A 25067-nucleotide genomic window follows, 5' to 3' on the forward strand; every position below is an offset into this window, starting at 1 on the left:
GAGTGTGACATAAAAGCTATGTCCTTCTTTCATGGTGTGCCCTTCCCATACTTCCTGGGTAGTATGATTCTACTGCTCCAACTCCATGTTACAGGTAAGCAACCTTCATGCTTCACCAGACTCTTTCCTTTCCAATCAGCCTATATAAACTCTGCCAAGACAGAAGCAGTCAGTACAAATAGCTACAAATCACATACACGCACATCCACATACTGGCAAACCTGTAGGCCCTCCATAGTTTCAACTTTATTCTTCTTGTGATTCTTATCAGAAAACCAGTCTCAAGATGGGTAGGATAGAGTCCTTGAGCTCCTTAAATGTGTGCATGCTACTCTATGTGTATTTTACCTAGAAAAAAAACTGTAAAAAGTAAACTCTGGGAACATGCAGATAAAGTCCCGCTGGAGTCATGAATGCTAATGTTTGCCATGTACTTCTATTGCACACAAATAAAATCCTGAGCCAGGTGTGAGAGTCACATGCCTGTAATCTCAGCATTCTGGAGACCGAGACAGGAGGACTGTTGAGTTCAATGCTAGCCTGGGCTACACTGTGAGATCTCGTTTCAACGAAAGAAGAAAAGGTGTGTGTAGGTAGGCAGAAGGGTAGATAATGAAGATGAAGAGATACGGGTTAAAACAAATCCAGCAAACTGTCATCAAAAGCTCTTGGGGCTAGATAAAGGGGTATTTGCTTCACAATTATTTCAACATGTTTGACATTTTTTTTTCTATGCAAAATGTTAAAAAAATATCTTTCATGCTAAAATGACAGAAAACGTAGCTTGCTGAACTATATTTAATGGAAGTCAGAGCAAGAAATGGTGGTGAAGTCTAGGCAGGCTTTCAAGGAAACCCTTCAGCCAGCTTTGAGATAATTCATGAAATGAATCCTACAATATAAAACCAGAATGTGTGTAAGTGTCAAGAGCTCGCTGTGTGGACTGTGGACGTATACCTTGGTTGGGTGAAACTCTTTGAGTTGTTCACACGGTTTTCAGCCCTTTATCTTCCACTGGAGAAACAAGAGTGAGGTCTGTAAAGAAGTGGCAGGTGCCCAGGGTCATTTCCCAATGAGCGAGGCAGCATACACTTGCTGTGCGACTCCATGGTGCTCCTGTTCTGACATGCTTCCCCACACAGAGGAAAGCTGCTGTAGCTCTTGGGTTTGGAGGTTTCAGCCCATACCTGGGTCAGCCCAAGGTTTTGAGTCTATGGAAGCATATTGCGGAGGCAGTATATGACGGGCCATGTATGTCAGAGTACATGTATTCTTTTCACAGCAAGGAGGCAGAAAGCAGAAGGATCTGGCCAACGAGGACAACTCCCACTGGGCTTCTCTTTTGGCATATAGGTTTCTGGAGGACACCACAGATCCAGACTATATCACTTACTAGGGGCAGGTTTAGTGATCTGTAATGAGGGTTTGGGCATGGAGCCATAGGCCGAGTGAAGCACTTCCAGCTCAGCTAATGATAGGATATTGGGTCACTCTTTCTGGGGGGGTATTGGGACACCTTACCTAGGTGCATCTCTGAGGGCACATGAAGGTAAGTGGGAATGGGGCAGGTTAGTGAGGGAATGGGAAGGGAGACATCCTTTGCTCTCAGAGGCAGTGTAGAAGACCTGGAATTCTTGTCTACCATCAGCAGGGACAATATGATGATGCCATGTGGGTTGGAACCCAAGTTCTTAGTGTGTGTGTGTGTGTGTGTGTGTGGGGAAGCTGAATGAGAAAGTAATGCTCATACTAGGGTATGTAAGAAAGAAAACTGCAAACAATGTCAGTTCAGGCTTAAGTCACACTACTGGGAGTCTGCTTTTTTGACCATCAACAGACAAGCATCAGAGAGGCACGCATGTACGAGGAGAAAGAGGCTGGGCCCATCTGAGGGGCAGGCCCTAGAGCAGAGATCAATGTGGGTGTGGATGCCATACATTGGGGCTTCCTGGAAGATGAATGCTGTCTAAAAGATGTTCATGTTATTTGTTTAGACAAAAAAGAAAAGTACTCGGGGGGGGCTCACTGGGAAACATAGAAGGCTGAGAAAATATTTAAGCCTTTATTTTAGCTCCTTGATGGCCAAGGAGAATGCTTTTGGCCTGGACAAAGGTGATTGAACAGTGCTGTTGGGGTACACTGCTAGGGAAGGATTTCTTGGCAAAAAGAAATCCCCAAGAGGGCAGGGTATTCTCTAATTAGGGGCTTTTCTTCCATGTTGGGCAAGAAGATTCCACACACAGAAGAATCCAGGGGAGCCAGCAGCTGGGTGACAAGTGAGGGTACAAACAAGCCAGGAAGGAAGACTGGACATGCCCAAAGGCCATTTTATTTCCCTAAAGAAGAGAAAGCTGTGTTTGTAACTTGAACTGGATATCTGGCAGGATTTTCAAATGATTCTCTGGGACATGAGCTCTCAGCACATGGATAGCATGGAGGGGCTGGGATGTTCACAGTGCCATCCATGGGGTATATGGTGTCTTAATTCTCCTTCCAGATCTCAAACCAGTGTCCACTCTATGCCAGAAGCCATTGACAGGGATGAGGGTACAGTGACGGGTGAGCCTTGTGCAGGACTGTGTTGTGTGTAAAATGAGGCCACATCCAATAGCACTTACACTAGTTTTTGGGGAACTCAGACCTGTGAGCTACATTCTGAAGGGGAAATTACATGGTGATGATGTGGGAAAACTGAGCCAGCCTGGGTACTGACAGAGACTTAGAGTTCAGAGTGAAAACCTGAAGGATACATGCACCCCGTGGCTTCATAACATGCTTTATCCCAGCTCTATTTTCATTAGACAATAGGAAACATTGGGGCGGGGGTACTGTCAAAAGATAATCCTGACTGCCTGTCTTGAATTCCAATTTAACTACACATAGCTAGAGCTTACATGATGAACAACCTGGGCCTGGTGTATGAATGAATATTATTCAGGAGCCAGGTCTGTGCTGACACAGGTTTTTGTCCTTACTCCCGGGAACATGGAGTTCTCTTCTGCTGAGAAGGAAGGGGTTTGTTGTTCTCCTCCCTAGCTTGGGACCTCCTGATAGCATCATCTGTCTAATCAGTTCTTCGGGCTTCCTGTTGAGGTCAAAGGGCCTAAAATGCATTCGTCTACATCTGTGATTCCTGCAATGGGAAAGAGGGCACCTGTGCTGTGTGAGCTCCGTGTGGCTCACGGGGCACTTGCCAAGGCAGCCAGGAGCCGATAAGATGTCTGGACATAGCAAAGGAGCTGACCAAGAATGTTATGCCAGGAAAAGTCACTTAGGATACCAGCACCGCGCCTGTCTGTTTATCAAATGGAAGCCATGGCCTTTCCTCCAGGGGAACAGAGCAGGAGACTGTTAGTGCGGGGTGGAGTGGGGACTCTAACCAAGTCCTTCAGTTGTTCTGAGAGGTTCCTTCTCTGACTTGTGTCTCTGTGGCACAGTACTTCTGTAGGTGCAATGAGGCTTGCGTTCTGCTCTGAACAGCTTTCCCAGGGCCTGCATCCTGGCAGGTCTTACTAAAGGCACAGCACTGCCATGTTTACATGAACACACAGATAAGAGTTAGCAAGGTGCGCGTTCCAGGCCCTTTGACACAATTCACATAACCCAAGTCAGCCAAGGCTGCTGGATGTGCAAGGCTGCATATTTACCTTCGCTGTGAAGGAAGGAATGAGGGCAAAGAGGACGAGATCATAGGGAGGTGGATGTGTGCAAAAGCCTGTCTGTGAGAAGAGGAACATCCCCGGGAAGACACATGGGTGGTTACCGTCGCTGCAACTGTCCTCACAAGAACCAGAAGCAAATCAGGCAGCTGGGAGCACTGGCTGCCCCACTGCCCCACTGCCCCAGGATCTGAGGAGGAGAAGGCTTTCTCAGAGACAATAAGCACTGTGTGTTGTGCACGTGCAGCCTTTTACAAAGACTGGAAAGTCAGATTCAAAGGCCCATCTCAGCAGGAACTTACATTGAACACTCGGGCATGGAAAGCAACACATATGCCCAACTGTAGAGCGCTCAGTCCACACTACAGATGCCACAGATCGACTGTACCTTCCTCAAGGCCAGTTGGACCAAACATGGAAAGAAAGCTAAAGAGATGGAGGAAGGGTCCACGTTTTGACATGGGAGCCCTGAGAGCCAGTTGTCCACACACAGCAGGACAGTGCTTTCTGACTGGCTTTTTGAAACCATCACCAGACTGTGAACATTTCCCTTGATGGCCCACATCTGGTACTCTACAGACAGTTGCAGTGGGAAGGCAAACTAGTGGCCATAAAGGTGTGGAAATGCCCCTAGGGGCCAGGCCCTACCTAGGAGATGGCAATGCAGGCCTTGAGGACTTCCACATTCCTGGGAGAAGCTGGGGCAGGGAACTGCTCAGGAAGTTGTGCTACCCACCCTAGACCACAGTCTATAGCAGGTGGCAGATGCGTGACAAGAGCCTGTTCAGTGTCATCCCGCCCCTATTACCCAGCACCCGGCTCTCAGCGCCAAATCACCTTATAACCAAACAAGGTGCACAAATTCTTAAACATTTGCTGACTCATGCTTTCCAGAGTGGGCAAGCAACCCAAGGGTTAAGTCAATTCAAGAAATATAATCAAAACTTGGTCCCATTTAAGGAGCTAACCATGTGGGAAATGACAGCTGTGTCTCCTATTCTGGCTACAACATTTTAACTGTGATGACCTTTCCTTCAAGCATGTCCGGGGAGCATAGTGACCAACTTCCTCTTCACCTCTAATCTTTCAACTGGACGTGCCTATTCAGACCTTCTTATCCTCCGTCCTTCATTTCTACCCCTTACTTTCCTCAGTCTCTTCTTCCAGACGCTTTGCAATATTGCTTCTTTCTAACTTTCGGCAAAGCAGAAGAAAGAGTTCTTAGAGCAAGCCCAGGTTTTCAATTTTTAAGGACCCATCTGGTGGCTGTGTAGCCTTGGCTTTTAGTTTCTCTTGCCTCAGGGCCTTTGTATCACTGTAGGACAGAGTAGCATCTATTTTAAAAAGCTCCAACAACCAGTCAGTGAGCTGTGTGTAAATACAGAGAGCAACTACATGCCTGTAGCCTTCAGGTCACAGGTCCCCTCTCCAGAGAGCCTCCCGGGGTGCTTGGAACTCTGGAGTGTACTGGAGCCTATGCATACTCTGCCTTTTACTAAAGCCATGTACCTATGAGGGCGAGTATGAAGAGTTTATATTACATATTAGGCACGGGAACACATTAACAAGTGTACTACTAAAACCCATTTGCTGTAATGAAGGCTATTTATAACTCATTCATTACTAATTACTGAATATTTTCAAACCACTGTTGACTAGCTCACTGAAATGGAAAGGGAGGAAGCATCAGATAGGTGACACTAATTTTTTTAAAATAATATATTAGGGGAGTGAATGAGATAATTACCTCAGACTTTAAAGTAAAGTCCCCTCAGAGACAGTTTAACTTGGCTGACCGTGGGTTCTAACTTCTGACAAGTCTATTTTAGGACTCGGATTTTGCTTATAGATTTCTTGTTGAGGAACATGATTTTAGAAACTAAGAAACAAAGTCTTGTGCTGGGTTTCACAAAATTATTTGCTTAAGACTTCTCTAAAGAAGAGCTACCTCTCAAATTCAGTCAGAGGCAAATGGCTGTCGTGAGCCCAGAGGGGCCTCAGAGGTTTATTCAGAGCCACATTTACCTGACTTCTGTGATTACTTCTCAGTCATCCACCATTACAAGTTCAGAAATACACAAATTCCATAGAAATGGGGAAACCACAGGGAGTCGGCTTGAAGCCTGTCACTCTCCAGTGCCGCTGCATAGGGACCTGAAGTGGGTTATGCCTCAATGACTCAGCCACATGTCCTAGGAACCTCTCCACTCCTCCGCCCCAGCAGGTGTCCAAGTGGGGAACAAGCAGATCTGTCTGTCTTATTTCTGGAAATCGTAGCCTTATGTGAAAGTGGCCCAGCCTCAGCTTCATGGGTGACGTGTTTTCCTTAGAGCATGACAAGACCTACTGCGCTGAGTCCAGTCCCTATATGACCAGAGCCTAGTGATTTGGATTCTCTGAGCCTTGTGCATTCCACATATAGATAGCATGAAGATTAACTTCCTATTGACCTCCTCAGGGACAGCAGAGTTGAGGAATCAGAAGTGCTCTTAGAAAATTGAAAATACCCTAGCATTCGCATTCTTAGCATAAGTTGCCATATCAAGGAGGCATACAGAGCCCCAGAAGTCAACAAACTCCTAAGACAGTGGTATTGAGCTGAAACAGAGCTTGGAAGCCAGGTGAAGTTTAGGGCTTTAGGGCCACAGTTTTCTCCAGTGTCCAGGTGGGAACTAGATGTATAGACCTGCATTAGACTACCAAAAGAGACTGGAGGAGGAAGGCTTGTGCTCTGCTGAGAGACTTTGAGTTCACTGACAGGTATGTATTACGTTGGCAGAAAGAGGCAGACAAAGGTAGATAGGAAAGATTGGTGGTGACGTTGCAGGCTAGGATGCTACATTCCCTCCAGGGAGCCCTAGGGAGCAGACTGTAGATTCTCATCCAGCTGTCCTTGCACTAGCATTCATCTGGAGTCCGGAGACAGAAGTGAGTTCAGTTTAAACCTTGGCACACGGGCAGCAGGTAGCACAAAGAGCTGGCCTTCTCCCGAGTCAATGTCTACCCCTTGGCGGTACCCTCCAGAAGCTGGGCTGCACAGTTAATTTTGCTTCCATTTCTGCTTTCTGTACCAATGCTCACCTTTCTGAGTCTTGCAGCTCCTGTGCCCGAGCGGATGGCATCCATCAAGGCTTGCCTAGCATTTACTGGGTTGCTGAGGGTGCCGGTGCTGAACCTAGAAACCGGTACGGAGGCTGAGGGAGCCTGGGACGCCGGAGTGGATGGTGGTGGCAGGGCAGGTGGGGGTGGAAGGCCACGGTCTTCTCGCTGAGGCTTGTCCACAGCTGGAGCCATGAGTGCAGCATCTCGGAAGCTCTGGAGCTCCTCGGAGGCCAGGGATGACACCTAATGAGAGAGTTAAGTGTTTACTACAGTGAGTACTCACGTACCCCCATCTCATCTGTGACACTCCATGGTGATGACACTGGGGTGAGAGGCTTCAGAAGGGATTAATTCTAAGTGTGTGTCTACCATGGATAGAATCGGTACCCTACAAAAGAGACTGTGGAGAGTACCTTGAACCTTCTGCCATGTGAGGCCTTGGTATTGAGGTACTAGGGACCAGCAAGGCATTCTTACAAAATTCCTATTCTGCTGTTGCCATGGCCTTTGACTTCTAGCTTCCAGAGCTGTAAGAGGCAAGCCTCTTTTGTTTCGAAGTGACCCAGTCTGTGGTGCTTCATCATAGCACCTGACAGACAGTTTGAATTTGTGTAAAGGTCCTTTTTGAGAGACAGCACACCGCTACCCATCTTAGAGCGAACCTCGAACAGCTCTGTAATGATGAACCACAGAAAACAGAAATCTGTTATGCATATATCCCTGTGCTCCTCCAAAGTATGGCTAAAAGGTACTAGAAATGGCAAGAGTATAAAAATACTCTCTAGTCTCATAATTTCCTTTACCAGGTAAGGAAAGAAATAGAAGCCGGACACACAGATTTGACCAAGTGGATGTGGAAGTTGAGAGCCAGTAAAACCCCAGGGGAATTGTACAAGTCACTGTTCCTTAAGCCCTGTATGTGACAGCCATAGGTGCACTGCCCTGTCTCTAAATTCAATTAACCTGTGCATAAAGTTGCACAAGTTCCAGGCTATCTTCCTACAGTTGCCTCAGTCTGTGAGAATAGGCAGGGCGGCAGGACCTTGGTATCCTACCCTGAGCTCATGATGAGTGTACGAGTGAATTTGGAACCTGTTAGTGTACAGGACAGACCTGCGGAAAAATCAGGAAAACGTCAGTGGTCCAGGGGTCGTTCACTTTATATGAGCGGAGGCCAAGGGATCTGTCTGGAGTTGGGTGATAGTGTGCTAAACAGATGGAGCTCACAGCTCTGATGCTGGCTGCCGTGTAGTCTGAGCGATGGAAGCTAAGTGGCGTTGGCTTAGTCTGCTGAGGAGAACTGTAGGTAGGATTCTGAACCTCTTATACATGGGAGGCCCATTTCCTTACCTTCCTGAGGCTGAGAGTCCCACTGTGGCCCCGGATGGCTGCCAGAAGGGCGGATCGCTCGCTCTCTGCCTCCACGTAGGATGGTTTCTTTGGCCTTCCTTCTGAGGCCTGTTCTGCAGTCTAGAGTATTAACAAGGTTAGCATAGTTTACTCTGAAGATAAGGCAAGGCTAAGTCCACATGAGCAGCATCAATTCCCTTCGACCTGTCTGCTTAAAGGTACTTTCAGAAAGTACCCCAAAGAGCATTCAACTGAGCCACACCATCAAAGCATGTGCACACAACCACTGGCTTTCCTAATTTGGCACAGCATTCAAAAACTTAACTGTCATTCAACGCATGTGCAAAGCAGGCTTTGAGTTAGACTACATTGTCCAAGTGTAGGCGGAAGGAAATGTTCTGAGCATATGCAGGGAGGCAGAACTAAGCTCAGCTAAGTTCAGCACATTAAAGACCTTTCCAACTTAGGATATTTTCAACTCACTACAATGACATAACCCTGTAGAAAGTTGAGTGGCAGCTATAGAAGGACCAAAGGCTACAGACTTGGGGTTGCATAGAAATTAGTGTCTTACAGTGAGACAGTTCCCGCTCTTCTCCTAGCTGTCCCTAGCTGACAAGTGTGCTGAAATTTTGCAAACCTGGGCGAGAATGTCAGTGGGTAACGTTGGGCCGGATCACTTAAAACTCATTCTGCCTTGCTTCCTCAACTGAAAAATGGAGGAAATCACTCTTCATTATTGATATTAAATTAGTAATAGCACTTTTATGTGTTAAATGAACAATGGAGGAGGGTCACAAAATTGTTGTCATTTTCACTATAGAATGGCAATACAAGCACATCCCATGTTCCAGTCAACAATGTACCATGCTGATGACAGCGGACCCATGAGACTGAAAAGAGATGAAATATTTCTGTCTCCCAGTGACACTAAAATCCTACAGGAATGAATTTTGTGGTGTTTGGGTAGGCAAGCCTATGCACTATACTTTTAGAGAGGCCGAGGTGCACAGTTACATATTGCCGTGACTCTTAGATATGAGCGTGGGTGACTATGTTACCATGCATTCACTATGCTGTAGGCTCGAAGGTTAGTTTGTCATGGACAACTAGTTCTAGGATATGGTTTCATTGCTTCGTCTTCCTCCAAACTGATAAAACCTGCCAAACCAGCAGCATCCTTTTTCAATCTCCCACTTATGTCATTTGATGTAACGAGAAGTCCCCATAGAGTGTTGGCCTATTGCCATATAAGCCTGTGTGATACCTCATGATAGTCAAACAACAATAAGACCAAACTCCATGCAGTTCTCAGAACATGTCCCCGTGTTTAGCATCACAAGGCTGTACAGAAAGCAGTGGTCCTGCCTGCGTCTTACTATCTCAGAGTATCAAGACTTTCCCCCAGAAGCTCATGAAAGGCATATTTCTCAGCCTGTCACCACTAGGAGCTGATGGAGAAGTTAGGAGGTGATACTGGTGGGATGTCCAGGGTCAATGGAAGGAGGTACTTGAAGGGAATGATAGGCAGTTCTCTCGTTCCTCTCCCTGGTTAGGAGGTGAGCATTTGACCTGCCATGCGTTCACATGATACCGTGTTGTTTTGCCACCAGCTCAAAAGCCACAGGCTAATGGACCATGAACAGAACCCTCCGAACCTTGAGTCAAAATAAACCTTTCCTTTTTCTAAGTTCTTCAGATATTTCATTATGACAGCACAGCACTGACAGGGTGCTTCTGGACCACAGTACAGACATCCTGGCCTAGTAGATCGATACTCACTGATTGACAGATTTTCCACTGGCCTGACAAGCTAGATAGAGCCCACCAGCCTCTCTAGTGCTTTCATTCAAATGCATTAGAAGGAGACAGTATACAGTTAAAATGAAACCAGAAAACTTGCAGCTCTGCCTTTGCAGTCTTTCTTCTTGAGATCTAGGATAGGGTTGGAAGACCTGCTCCAGAGCTCCCTGCACCCAAACCCTGACGCCCACCACATTCACCTTTCGGAGCTTGTCCCTCCCTCCTGAGGTGTGAATGGCTTCCATCAGGGCACTGTGCAGGGATATATCTTTTGGAAGTGGCCTTTGAACGACAGGCTTGAATTTTTTCTTTGGCCCAAAAATGCTCGACGGTAGAGCGTCATCTGAGTTTTGACCATCTGCAGATAACGGACTGGGCTTTTCCTCTGTCTGTAAGATAATATAGCTAGTCAGGGTGGACTCTTTCTGAGAGTGGGGAGGCTCACAATTTCCTGGGGTCCGTGCAGAGCCATTCACCAGTATCCTCCCAGAGTCACGGGCTTCTGTCAAGAGCAGGGGGGCTGGGTGTGCCTTGTCCGGTGCCTGCGAGGGGTTAGATGTTGAATTCATCTTTTGGTTACTTATAGTTTGCTTTTCATGGAAACCACAGCTCTGTCCCAGAGAAACACGATCCCGCTGGGAAGCTCTGCCTGGGAGGAAATAGGAGTTTCTGTGGACAGCATCAGGAGAGCCTTGAGTCGCTGACTTCCCATACGTGCTGTTGACCTCTACTTTGGGATGGTCCGCTGGCAACTGCCCACCAGGGTTGCTGGGAAGGCGGACAGAGCCCTGGTTTGTGCCATGCTCACACTGGCTGGCCTCTGAACACAGGTTGGGAACTGCACTGTCTTTCCAGGCTGGAGGTGGTCTATCGAGCTTTGCTTCCTCGTGGCCTTGTTCGGCAGTCTTCTTATGTGGTCTCACCACATCAGCATGGACTTTTGGAGGCCCCATCTTCTTGGCAATAGCAGAAGCCACATACTGGCTGGATGTTCTTCTCTGAGGCTTGAGGAATGTGATGTCTGTGGGATTAGATGCTGGCACTTTCACAGGACAGGAGACGGCTGAATGTGGCCGGCTTCTGTCTTCCTCCGGGGGTGCCCCGTATTCCTGTGAGGCAGGCTGTTGCTCCGGAGTGGCCAGTGTAAAGCCTGCCTTCGTCTCATCTCGCTGTGGTTTTGCCGATGTGGCAGTGATGGTGGTGGAGGGGGCCTTTTTGACTGTGCACTCGGCTGGCCCATTCAGGTACTTTTCCATCGAGTTGCGCCTCCAGAACTCTTTGACTTTTCCAATAGGTGGAGCCTCTGTTTCGGCAACAGCTGATGGCTTGGATATGGTCCTGCTTCCATTCATGTGAGGACTCACCAGATTCCCTAGTTCATCAATCTTAATGGCACCAGTGGAGAGGGACACATCCCTGTCATAACACCTCATCTCTGGTTTGGGAGGAACGATTTTATATGTAGTGAGGCCATACTTGAGTCCATAGCTTCCCCCCGAGGCCTGGCCATGGTGAGACCACGGGGGCAGGGCTGAGTTGGAGTTTTCGTCCTCACCAACTCTGGGATTCACTGGCAGGGAGTTTACTCTGTGACCGGCCTGTGTCTTCTCGCTGTGACCAGAACCGCACATCTTGTCTTTGTCCTTTGCCTTTGGGTCATCTGTCGAAGGCTTTGAAACAAATGATGTAACTCTTGGGTCTATACCAACTGGATTCTCATTTTCAGATGTGTTGGCTAAGATTGGCTGATTTCTCTTTCTGTAATCTTGGGAAGGAAGGGAGGGGTCAGGCTCTTTTCTGTTTGTCCTTATGAATGGCTGGCTCTGCTCAGTCTGATATGGGGGCAGGTGGGATCTTTGGCTGGCAGTGCCCCCTTGGTTCAAAGTAGCAGCACTGTTACTTCCGCTGGAGAACAGCCCCGAGTCGAAAGGCTCATCAGAAACTTCCCCGATAAAAGTGACAGGGATGTCATCCACACCACTATCAGGGATTATGGCTTCTTGCAGACTGTGGTTGGATACCCCATTTACAGAGCTGGTTAGAGAGCTGGTATCGGTTTCATAATTTTCTTCCATCCCTGTAGAGAAAGACAAACACAAGTCACTAAACTGGCACCCGTTATAGGATTACCAGTGAGTTGGTGAATGTATGGCCAATACTTTGATTTCCCCAGGGATCCCTATATTTTCTAAAAATATACATGTTAAATGTTATCTTGATTGATGACCTGCATCTGCCTGGGGCCGGAATCTCAGCTATCACTGGACAAGCACAGAGCCATTTGCCTCTCCGTGATGTTTCAGGGTGAGAGGCTTACCCACCATAGTTCACCGAGGGTGAGATGCTTACCCACCATAGTTCACCGAGGGTGAGATGCTTACCCACCATAGTTCACCGAGTCATTGAATAATAAAACAGACTCCCACATTGAGTGTTCTGGAGAGTGTTCTCAGGTGCCCTGGGATTTTTGGCCCTTCCTATTTCTTGTGCCCACTAGAGGCACAGCAAGACATGCAGAATGACAAGCTCTAGGTTTCGTTTCCCAGAGAGAGAGAATAACTAAATCTTGGTGTCTTCAGAATCACACTGACTCTTCAAGGAACGAAATGCTGCCGCGGGTCATGTGGTCACGCCCGGTGGGAGACCGCATGGCTGGTTAGGATTCCCATTGCTGTCAACCAAATACCAATGACAAGAGGCTAACTAAACACAGGGTTAGATAAAGTCAGGGTCAGTTTTAATGTCTGCTTGGTCATTGTTTTGCTTTTCCAGTTTGTGTGCCGTGAAGAAACCATTCACTACAATTATTTGCACCAGCCTTGACCTAACAGTGTTTCCCAAGGAACGTATTAAGGGGATGGCAGTGCCATGGGTACTCCATGCTGAGGGCGTTTATCATGGACAAAAGATTGTCTGTTTGGAACTACCAAGGAAGAGTTTGAAGTTTCAATGAAGGCAGCTGCTTCTCTTTGTGCATCTCACATTTTCCTAGCTCATTTTGGGTATTTATATCACTAATGTATAGTATAGTAGTAGTTGTCCATATTTTAAAAAGACCGAGACACTTCCATAATGTGGCTTGGAACAGTGACAAAAATCAGTTCATTAAGAACAGCCCTGACTGGACAGAGAGATTAGTTCAACCCTTATATACAGGCAAAACACATCCAAAACAAGTTGCCATCCTAAGACTTCTTTCTCGTGGAGTTCACACCAAAGTACACAGAAAAAGTCACTTCCTGTATGGTCATACGGGATGCTATCAGCCTAAGAGGCTTGTTACCTCCCAGGTCTTTGTCAAGTTCTGCTAGAGTCTGATGGAAGTGTCCCGTGATGAACAGATCTTCATCATCATTCACAGGCACAGTGGCTTTCTCGGTCCTAGAGAATACCAAAAAGGAAGGAAGAACGTTTAATTTCTAGGTAGTGATTAAGACTTAGTACTCTTTATCCAGAAACGCCAGTTGCTACTCAGGGCCTAGCAGTCCCACATTTGCTGTATGTAATACCACTATCCTTGGAACTACAAAGACTCATTATTGGCATGAGCGATGCGTATATACATAGATATTGTGTGCAGCCTGTAAGTTATGTATGTGATATGTGGTATGCTTGGAGGTTATATCATCCCCAAACTGTTATCAACACCGGAACCCCATGCAGTTGTAATGTGGTCCCTGTGTTTTCTCCCTGCTGCACCAGACAGGTGAACATGCTGTTAAGGCCCCCGCATAGCTGCATTGCACTGCAGCTGGGATCCTAAGAAGTGAGGCACCTGACGGGCGGCTGATGAGCACCTGAACAGCTGATGAACACCTGATGAACAGCTGATGAGCACCTGATGATGCTAGGGCTGTCTCTTCCCATCAGACTCTAAACTTCCAGCCCATTCCTGAATATCTGTGTTTTCTCAGACTCTCCTGAAGTCGCGTAGGCTTCAGGCTATGGTACAGGATGCTTCTGAACTTCTGAGAATCTCAGTGAGAGGAGCATGTGGGGCTGTGGCAGGAAGTATTCAGAAGCCCTTCAGTTCTGCAAGCCCCTGCGTCCCTCTGTGCTGCCCCTTAGCCGTGATCCACCTGCAGGACTTGGAAAGGAAAAAACAATCCACTACTCCACAAGAAGGGGCTTCTGTATTGTCTGACATGTTTCTTTTTTTATCATATTACTGCATCCTAATTCCTGGATTGGGCAGAGGATGGGAGGGAAGGGAGCTTGGGAAACCTCCCTGGGCCACCCATAGAGGTGAACTACCTTTCAATTTTTTTAATTGTAATAAAAAAGACCTTGACAAGAACGACAGAAAACATTATACCCACTGTAGTAGAATAAAAGCTCCCATTCTTGGCCTTCACTATGGCTTCCTTCCTGGAGGCCATTCAAAGGAAGGCCTCAGAGACACGGCATGCCTTTGTGCTAGGGAGACGGCTTTTGCCTGCTGGACTCCAAGCAGAACTTGTTTGTATGTATAAATCATAGCATTGCAATACTCACAAATGGTCTGCAAGGTAAGTGGTGTTGTCACTGTCATTGTTTGGGTAGGAAACCGTAAAAAAGAGAGACCCACTGACAAGTGCAAGGTCACAAAGCATTCAAAGACAGGTGGCACTTGTTCCAAAGCTTGAGTGAGGGTTGCCTGCATTGACCAGGTGGCCTAGCCATGTCTAGGGTCAAGGGGGACAATGTGGCCCCCTGTGGCACAGGGCATCCTAAGATATGTCATCCTGCTGCTTAGGATGGCAAGGTCATGCTTTATTTGCGTCACAGGGACAATGGCATATGTGAGACAAATGCTGCCAAAACAATTTGAGGGCTGCCTCTGCGAGGGCCTTTGCCTTCGTTTTCCTATTGTGCAGAAAACCCAGACATGTCTATGGCAATTGTCTGTCTTCAGCGAGAGCTGAAGGTTCCTTTCCGCTGATTGTTAAAATTGAGGACCAATTTCCATCATTGCTAATCAGGCCCAGATAATGATGCATGAAATGTGCCTTGTACAATCCTCACTTACGCAGCAAAATTTTTATTCTAATAAACGAGTCTTTCTTTCTGAGTGACTATGTTCATTTGGGAGCCAGGAAGTAGCTTCAAGATTGGTCTCGGCTAATGTCCTCTGACAGGCTAGACAATAGGGGCTGGTGAGAGATGTGTGTGCACGCAGACCAATTAATATGGACCACAAGAGGTGCACAATTGTCCTTCCCACTGCTTTGCTTTTGGCCTTTAATTGTTTCAGTGCAGTTTGCTAAAAGCTGTTTCTCTTTCAGGGAATGTGATGGAAAGAGTAGCTCGAATATTTGCTACACTGTACTGCAGAGGACAACATGGAAACTGCTAGGCAAAATGGCATTTGATATGTGAAACAAATCACGTTTAGATTTATACTTGTAGTTAAGGGTGCTTATATACTATGCATATGTGTACTTTTATATCAGAGTGTTTGCCTTTGTTCACAAAGAATACATGGTTCTATCACTCAGGAGACACTGAAGATTGCGTTTAAGAGTTAAGCCTAAATCCCACCATTTTAAAACATAAATGTTAAACTAGAAAAGAAGTCACGTTGAACTAGGGAAACTGCAGTGAGCGCAGCAAACGCAGGCACCTGCTGCTGGTTTAAACGGAGAGCAATATGGAATCACATATCAATAAGCACTTTATCTTTGTAGGGAAGCGATTCCGTGGAAGGGGAAGATATAAACGTAACAGTGCTCATTGTATTCTGTGGGGAAATCTAAAATATTCAGCAGTCAGGAGAGCTACATTGGAAAGGGCAATAAAAATCAGTAACTCTGATGTCAGAGAGCCTGTGGAGAAATACAGTCCAATCAGTAACCATGACAATCAGAGAGCCTACGGAGAAATACCAACTAATGCTGCTTCTAGCACAGTACATGGGGAAAAAAAAGAACCCCAAGACGCGGAACTATATAAGGATAACTGTGATGCTATAACCCACATATGTCTATGGACAGGAGTGAGCTAGGCGTGAGTCAGTGTGCTTTTTTGCAAAGGAGAAATCTTAGAGACATTTACTACAACATATCTTGTGTGTGACAAAGCAATTTTTTTTAAAAAAGCTTATGGATTTGGATGCTCTTTTGTGCATGATGAGCACGAACATTTTTGAGACAGAGACTCTCTAGAGTTTTCTACGTGCGTCACTGAGCTCCAGGGCTCCTCCTGTCTCTGTCTCCACTGTAACAGAATTAAAAACATTGGATCCTTTTTTTTTTAAATGCAGGTTCTGGAGACTGAACTCAGTTCTTCATGCTCACTAGGCCAGCCACTTTACTGGATGAAATATTCCCCCAAGCCCGATAAACATATTTTTAAATTTTTCATTATTTATTTACATCCCAAGCACTGCCCCCTCCCATCTCCCCTCACTGAGTCTGATAAACCTATTTTAATGTGCAAAATTTTAAATGTTATTTTCAGACTCCAGTTAATTATTCTTTTTTGTTGTCACTGTAAAAGAGTTTAAATGCCTCTTCATATAAATGGTATGCAAAACCTTGTTTCCTATAGGAGACGGCTGGGCCCCGGCTCTCACCAGCCATGAGGGGGAAAGCTACAGTTAGTTCAGAGCAGACTTGGTCTTTCACCATACCCCTACCTAACCCAGGATTGATCAGTCTCAAGTACTCTAGCCATCAGTAGCTCAGCTCTAGGTGTGTGGGCTTTCTCAGTTTCCTCCCTGTATCCAGAACTGTCTTGCTCAAGAATGAGAGTTCTATACTACTAAAGGTAGCCCTTTCCCTATGTCCTTTTTTCCTGACCAGTCCATTTCCTCTTACTGCCTCTGCTTCCCTAGCCTCCACCCCCTAATGCTAGCACCCAATGCTTCTCTGGTACTCTCCGGTATCCTGGAGAGATTTACATCCTGACGGTCATACTTATTCAGGAAGAGGAGTAGACATGTGCCAGAAGTAGCCAACCTCGGTGCCTTGTAGAGTGCAGAAAGGTCTAACCACTGCCAGGCCCTTGGCTGATGTTCCTTAGAAAGCTGCCAAGTCCCTGAAATCTCTAAACAAGGTAGCAGTGTGGTCCTCTTACTGCTTCTTCAGCTCCATCTACTTCAGATGTACCCCAAGGATTGCTATTTTCAGGGCCTGAGCTTCTCCATGAAGGGATATCAAGCCAAGGAGGTCAAAGCCAATGGCAATTTTCTGATTTTGTTTTCCTATCTGAGATTTCTGGGAGTAGGGATCCAGTGACTTTGTTTTTCCTGCGTGTTCATCTCCACTGTCGCAAAGGGTTGCACTGATGCATGATACTGGCGTTCCTCTTTGACATTTACCTGGACTTACAGAGTAGCTCCCTGTGGGCTTTCAGGACAGCACAAAGGCATGTGTCATTGAAGAGTGCCTAGTGGGTAGAAAGCAAGCCATCTGCTGACATAGAGCAAATGTGCCCGGATGGTGCATTCCCAGGCTTCGTCCCCCACCCTCAAGTATGACTAAATTTTAAGATAGAGGTCCTATTGGCAGTTTCTTGTGGCTGGAGACCAAGAAAAGGGAAGGCAAACAATCACTCAGTGGCCATTTTGCTATCAGCCTGCACATGTTGAATAAACACAGCCAGCTCTATTTTCTCACACAGAATTGGAGGCAGTGACTGCAGAGAGTGTGATAATGTTTATGTTACTGCTGCACAAGGTATGAGGGAAAAGCAGAGAGCACTAAGGATTCTCAATGCTATCCGTCTGGGAGGCTCATCTGCCTCATATGTACAGCCCTTTGGGAGTCAGGAGGGTATGCCTCTCATCCAGCTGTGGCAGCTTTGGTCCAGCTTGGCCTTAGCACTGTTTATGTAGCTCCAGGAAGATGAGAACAGGGCACTGTCCTGTCTATTTAGTGCTGGGACAAATAGGAGCTTGCTGAGTTTCCCTTTCTACTTGCTATTAGAAAGAAAAAAGTCAACAGCATAATTCTGACTCGTGGCGCATTTTGGATCTGGTTGAGTTTCTTTGAAGAAATGTATACAACTGTGAAAAGTGTCTGAGAGGAAAATCACAGCGTTTTTAGAGAGCAGTCTAATCTGCCTATGAAGACCAACGTAACCCCTGTGACTGCAAAATGATTAGGACAGCCTGGAGGTAGAAGGCCTGGGAAACTGGATGACTGTCACACATGCTTGACCCCTCATTGCAGATGTGAGTGTTCCCCAGTGATAAGGCTTCAGATTTTAACACTAGTGTGTAAAACATTGGGGGTCATATATGTGATTTTAGATCTTCTTGTGGTCCTACTGAAGGGAGAGAAGTGAAGGCAATTTTAATTGCTCTAAGTTTAGCTTTATCTATACATGCGATTAATACATTTATTTACTGAGCACTAGACTTGGTGAATACACGTACAAACTATTCTGATGTGAACAGCCATGTGGCCAGCGCTTATCAGCTGATATGACTAGTGGCGACAGTACAGTACTCCATCTTTTTCTCCAGTATTAAAGATCACATCAGGGCCTCATGATGTAGAAAGCAAGCACTCTGCCAAATGATTGGTATCCCCAGTGACTTCTATATTCTTGTGTGTTCTAACACTACTCTGAAGGACTGTACAATACACAACGTGCTTCTAACTATTCCCGTGGCTTCTGAGTGCTGACGGATATGAATGCTCAGGGGTTCACATGTTGTTGTTGTTGTTTATAAATGCTCCTGTGGTCACACAGTATCCAAGACTCCAGGTATTATGGTCTGCATTATATGGATGACTTCCAAAAACTTTTGTGGCCACAGTTCCTGGAGTTCTAGTTGAGGGATCCAGATGATGTAGAAATTCAGGACCCGGGTCCCTACTGAGTCTCAGTCTGCATGCAAGGCTACTTTGGAACCGAATGCCTGCAAGTAGGGGAAGAATTTCTCTCAGACTGCACTTGAGAGCGTCTCTACTATCATTTACCAACAAAATGAGGCCAGGAAGGTCTTTGAAGGGTTGTCATGTAGAGAGTGAGGCAATGGGTGGGAGAAGGGTCCCTCTTCACCCAAAGACACAACGAAACTGCACGTCTTCTCTTCACACATAGACGCTATTTTAAAATGGATCCTCTGAACAATTTCATGCTGTGTGTAATGTCTTAACCATTTCACTCCCATTCCCTTCTCCCATCCTCTCCACGGTCCTGCTGAACCCTTATTCTTTCCAACAGGGCCTTCCACTTCCATGTGTCTAATTTTTTTCTGTTACTCGGGACCCCGCTGAGTTTAATTAGCTTAATGACTGTGACCAGGGATGGGAGACTGTTTCTTAGAACATGGGCAACTTACTAGTAGACACAGCACTAAGGAAAGTGATGTTCCCTTCCCTCAGCAACCACACAGCTCCTGACAATGTGAGATGGGTGGGGTTTCGTGACCCCTCCTCCAAACATGATGGATTGTGGACAGGGTCCATTTTGTGCAGGTCTTTGATGGGTAACTATAGCTGATGTGAGTTCACAGGCACCATGGTCATGCCATGTAGAGCAGACAGTGTTTCCCAACGCTACTCCTCATCCTCTGGCTCTTTCTCCGTACTGTCTTTTGGGGTGCAGAAGCTATAATGTGTTGTCTACTTTGGATGGCACAGCATGTGACTACATTTGGCTCCACTCGGTTATCTCTCTTATTCACATCTTACAGCAACTTTCATAACTGATGAAAAGGAAGCTTAGAATCGGAGTTTTGTAATGCTGATACATAAGATAGATAAATTGCCCGAATACAGCCTGATTGTTTAGGGGTCCACTATTTAGAAATATTGTAAGTTCCACTCTTAGACCTCTCAGAGTGGGAGAAGCAACATCCACTCTGCTTTTCCCTTGTCTGTCTATTATTTCTATTCGAACAAAGATGTTATAGTTTGAAGAGGAGACAGGCAGAGCTGGAAATGGTCATAGAGCTTTTTCAACAAATCCTATTTCTCTTTTTCCTCCATGAATTGTAAGTGACAACAACAGCAACAATAATGATCTCGGTTACCAATGTTGAAGGCTGGCGATATGCCAGGCCTGTTCTAAGAGGGAGCCCTACATATCTCAATTTTACTGAGGAAGAAAGAGTAGGGAAGAATGGATTTGTAGGCCACAGGCACATGTTTGTCTAGCTATTCTTTCAGAATAAGTAATGTTGGCCCTAGTCGAGGATAAAGGAACAGATTTATAAGCACACCCAGCATTAATTGTAGTTATCTCTCAGGGAAAAGTCAGTCACGAAGCTCAAAGTATTCCTCTTGGGTGTTCCCAGAAAAAGGGAAGTAGGGATCACGACCACATTCATAGTCCATTTGCGTGTGTGTGTGTGTGTGTGTGTGTGTGTGTGTGTGTGTGTGTGTGTGTGTGTGTGTACATGCACCTTTTGGCCAGACTTCCTCTTGGGAATGTATCTTGTGTACCAAGTTTAGAGAAAGACAATGGAAATTTGATGTCCCAATTACAGGGTGAAGTTTGAATTCAGGGCAGTGAAATGTTTGCAAGTGGATGTAATCGAATGAGTTGATGGAAACACATCCTCTTTTCAAGCTGTACCAGATATAACAACCTGGAATTGTGGTCAACCATTCTCAGTTGCTTTACTTCTCTTTTTAGAAGACAGAGTTTTACTACTGAGGTTCTTAAACTTAAAACCGAGGCTCCTGGGATACTGGGTGGGACTCATCTATACCAGCAGCAATGAAGAAGCAGCCACAGTGGCAATGAGCTAACTCTAACCACAGCCATAACAAATCAAAGACATAAGTTTATTACCTGTTCGCCCCAGGGAAAAAGAATAGCCAGTAGCAGAGTGAGTGAGCCTCATGGTATTCTTGGACAGGTGCTTGGGAGAATATAACATTTGTGACTAAGTTTTAAACATGCAAACCCAGGTAATCTTATCCACCCTCCCCCAAATAAAAATGATTTCAACATGTAAAGACAAGAGAAAGGAGCCAACTGTGAAAACCAGGACTTCTGAGCTTTTAAGAGTCATATTTCATTTTTACATGATTTTCAAACAGCATTTAGTGACTTTCTGAGCAATGGAGGTGTGACAATGGAAGATCTAAGTTTAAAGGCACAAGCAATCCTTAATTCCCTCGTGACCAATCCCATGCTGGATTTCTTGCACATTGAGGTCAGGTATGACAACTTACTAGAATCCGCTCTAATCCTAGAGTCCTAACCTTGCTTGTTATGACAAAAAAGTAACTTCTGATCTCCCCGAGCTCCTAAGGTCTGGCATTCAGAGGTGATGGAGAGGGACACAACATAGCCTAGTCTCGTACCTCCTTCTGCCTTATCCAGGTCGAACCCCTTTGGGAACACAAATAGATATCTCAAGAAAAGTTGCAGGAACTAGTTACTGGGATTGGACTCATTCTGGGTAGAGCCAGGAATGTGGAAAGAGAGACGAATATTAGCTACCCAGAACAGAGGTCGTGACTGTGGGGTACACATGACACAGGGAAAGAAAGGCGCTACAAAGTGGCAGAACGTTGTATGTGTCCTCCACAGGAGGCTGCCCAGAAACACATTCCTTATTACTGTGTCAACCACTGGTTTCTGAATACTGATACCGCTGTCTGTCTGTCTCTCTGTGTCTCTGTCTCTGTCTCTGTCTCTGTCTCTGTCTCTCTCTCTCTCTCTGTGTGTGTGTGTGTGTGGCCAAGATCAAGGCCACTGCCCTGTGAATTCTGTTCCCTCACAATGTTAATTTGATTATGGGCTACTCACCCTCTGGAACAAGCTGTAATCTCCTTAACTGACCATTCACACTCACGGCTTGGATACGTGAAAGACACCTACTTCACCACCCACCGTTCCCACCTGCATTCTTCTGAGAAGTCACCTTCTATGGTTGATTTGAACCATAAGCCTGACCCCACCTCTTCTGCCCTTTCTTACAACCTGACTGTGGTATTCTGTGGATCTGAACATAAAACTTACCGTTCTCTAAAAGGAGCTACTTAGTTTTTACGGTTATGAGTGTTTTGACTGCATGTATGCATACACAGATACGTACATGCATATACCTGGTACCTGCAAAGGTGAGAAGAGGGTGCTTGATCCCTTAGACTACAGTTGCAGATAGTTGCTAGCCACCAACGTGAGTGCTGAGAACGGTAATTGTCTCCTCTGCAAGATCAACTGGTGCTCTTAACCACGCCAGCCCCAAAGTCATTACTTTCTGTAAGAGACTCAATCTCTCTCTAGCCACATGACTCAGGTATCGGCAGTGTGAACTGGTGGGAAGGTGGAACTGAAGAGGGTTCTCGAACAGGGCTTAAGGGAGCACTCATCCTAAAGACCACATGGAGGCCTCTTGCGGGGGCATGTTTAAACTGATGTCCTTCTTGACAAAGTATTCAAGATCTTCTAATAGCCCACTGAAGCTAGAGGGAGGATATCATGGCTTCCCAAATATATTTGCACCCAGACCTATTTGAAGTACTATAGTACAAGGAATATCTGAATAGTGTCTACATCTGAATGTTTATAGACGGTCATTCAGGGTAAAACTATATCTCTGGGAGTCACAGAATAATGAAGGCACCCCTATATCCTTGGTTAAGAGCATACCCCAGGACTGGCCACAATGAGCTGCACATCTGTTTAGTCTAGCCATGAATGTTTAGGCTAGTTAACACATTTTAAGTTTGTGAGATGTGACATACAAATCTAGATGCATAGTGTCCATGTAAAGTCTGTCATCTACTCACTAGGTAAAAACTAGATGTTTGGAAAAGGGTTGCCTTTAAATGTCTTCAGATAAAGCCTTTAAGTCCTCTACCCACAGTCTTTTCCCCTAGTGAGGCCCCTTGGCCTCACCCCCTGACAGACACAGGACTTGAGTCTCAATCCTTTTTTCACACTATAGACATTACTTACAATCCACCTGGCAACGTTCTGAGTTGCACAGTTGGAAACACATGAGACAGATAATTTCTGCAAAAAAATTTAACTGTCTCCAACCTATAGTTTTTTTTTCATTTCACGAAAGGAGAGACATAAGGTCATTTTGAGGGGACAAGTTAGTGTCTCCGTCATGCTTAGAGATACTTTAGAGAAAGTGATAGGGACCAGTGCTGTGCAAAGTGGTCCAAAGAGAGGACACAGCTACTGAAACTTGTCCTCCAGCCAGAGAGGAAGTGGATCCTGGTAAAAAAATAGAAACAGACTCTTTACAGAATGCCTGAAAATTAACTACAGGTAGAGAAGCACCCTTACATCAGAAAGCCACACAGATTTTCAGTCAATTTCAGTCAAAGGTAATAGGAAGGACCTCTTAAATATGCAGAGCCGATATGCATTTGGAAGGCAAGGACAAGGACACACTCAACCATATGATATGGGGAGATTATTGTACAATCTAAAACAGCAAAGTGAGATTCAAGGGGCAGATTTAGAGACTCCCCATGTCAAACAGCCATTGAAGAAGTTACTACTTCAAAAATGGCGTCACACACACCTTTTAAAGGATGTAGTATACAAAAAATGTCCTAAAAAGTAAGATCAAGTTGTCATGAAACGATTGTTCGTTATCTTTACTATCCAAGGATTGTACATTGAAAACACTTGAGATACTATTTGAAACCTATGGCATCAGGAAAGCTTAGAAATCCTACTCTCCATATACACACGCAGAAGTTGGATGTCAGGGTACCACGGACACATAGACAATGTATTTGCTGATATTCTGTGGAGATGATGAACTGTTCTGATGATCTAACTTTTCCTCTATTCAACTCTCTGTATTAAACAGAAACATACGTGCACTTTGCTTATCATTTCTATCCCTGAAAAATCTGGTTTAATATTAATACAAAAAAAATACATGAGTGTGACTTTTAACATTATTGAGTCAAAAAGTATACCACAAGTACAGCGCCATTGGATCCCGTGTCAAGGTACACTAAGCATTCTAATTTATTGTTAAAAAGTGTCTTCATGTCTACACACAGCGTGAAGACAGGACTGGAGATAAACTGCAAATGAGGGTGGGAAGAGATCTATGGGAGGCATCTGGCACTGGGGTGATCACTGTCACAAGAGCTTCTGTCACTGAGATCTAGGAGGCACATTACTCATTCCGTGACTTACCTTAAAATTGAGCTTCCTGAGCCGTGTTTCCCCCATGATGGGCTCTTTTGGGGACCCAGTTCTGGTGTTCCAGCCAGGTCCTGGTCACTGCAGTCCTCCTGGTCTGTGGACCATTTGTCCTTAGATCTCATGCTATCTTGTTGTGAGTCCAGGGAGATGACATCTGAGGGGGAGCTCATGACCCCTGAGTCTTCGGTTGTGTCCTCCGATGCAAAACAGCTGCCCACAGATGCCGTCTCCTCAGCCTCCGCGGGCCCCTGTGAGACTCCACCCATGCCGCAGTGGCTGCCAGGCCCCAGAGGCAGACTCACTGGAGAGGACATAGAAAGACAGGTCAACGGAAGCCACTCAGAGTGTCACGCTGCCTAACATGGGCCACATCCTTTCCACCCTGAAATGTGTGACTCAGGGATATCCAAATAAGGAAGACCCTTTGCCAAACCTCTGTGTTCTCTAAAACATTTTAACTCTGCAGGAGCCTTATGTGTATGTATAATGGAACTCAAACTATCCCAGAAAAACCTGGGCACTTGATTGGTTGGTCTTTTTTTCTATTGATCTTTGTAGTGCTGAGGATTTAACTAGATTACTGCACATGCTAAGGAAGTGCTCTGCCAAGGAGCTACATCTTCAAATCCTTAATTAGCCCTTTAAACATGCACCCTCTAGGCAACTGTGGGGAATAAATATTCAAACTAGTGTTGATGAAGACAATTTTTTTGTGGTCTGACTTCTGACTTAAAATGACTTCATACCTATTTACATATACACATACATTATGTATATAACAACAAGTAATGAGAAATGGGTCCATGAAGTTTTAAAAAGAGCAAGGAAGGGTATATAAAAGGGTTTGGAGGGAGGGAAGGGAGAAATGAATTATGATTTCAAACACAGGAATAATAAGGATGACTCTCTTAAACAGGCAAACAAAAACATGAGGAATGGGCAGAAACAGAGCATTCTGTATGGGACCTGCTGACCAGCAACCTTACAGAATAATGTTGTAAATGTCTCTGTGTTAACGACATTCTTCCTCAACATTCCGACCTGTCTTATGTTAATACTTGAGACAACATGAGTTTTTGT

At 45.6% G+C, this 25067-nt stretch overlaps 1 protein-coding gene across 1 annotated transcript in view; it reads right to left on the bottom strand.

Annotated features, from left to right (window-relative positions):
- Window positions 1-25067, bottom strand: part of Cobl (cordon-bleu WH2 repeat protein) — a 236064-nt gene that overhangs the window by 11270 nt on the left and 199727 nt on the right. The window contains exons 10-14 of the mRNA XM_032916836.1: window positions 23979-24288; window positions 13198-13295; window positions 10115-11991; window positions 8112-8231; window positions 6741-7004 (exon numbers count right to left, since the gene is read on the bottom strand). Of these exons, the coding sequence (XP_032772727.1) occupies window positions 6741-7004; window positions 8112-8231; window positions 10115-11991; window positions 13198-13295; window positions 23979-24288 (2669 nt within the window). The remainder of the gene's footprint in view (window positions 1-6740; window positions 7005-8111; window positions 8232-10114; window positions 11992-13197; window positions 13296-23978; window positions 24289-25067) is intronic.

This window comes from Rattus rattus, chromosome 11 (genome assembly GCF_011064425.1).
Source record: "Rattus rattus isolate New Zealand chromosome 11, Rrattus_CSIRO_v1, whole genome shotgun sequence".
In the NCBI taxonomy this organism is placed as follows: Eukaryota; Metazoa; Chordata; class Mammalia; order Rodentia; family Muridae; genus Rattus; species Rattus rattus.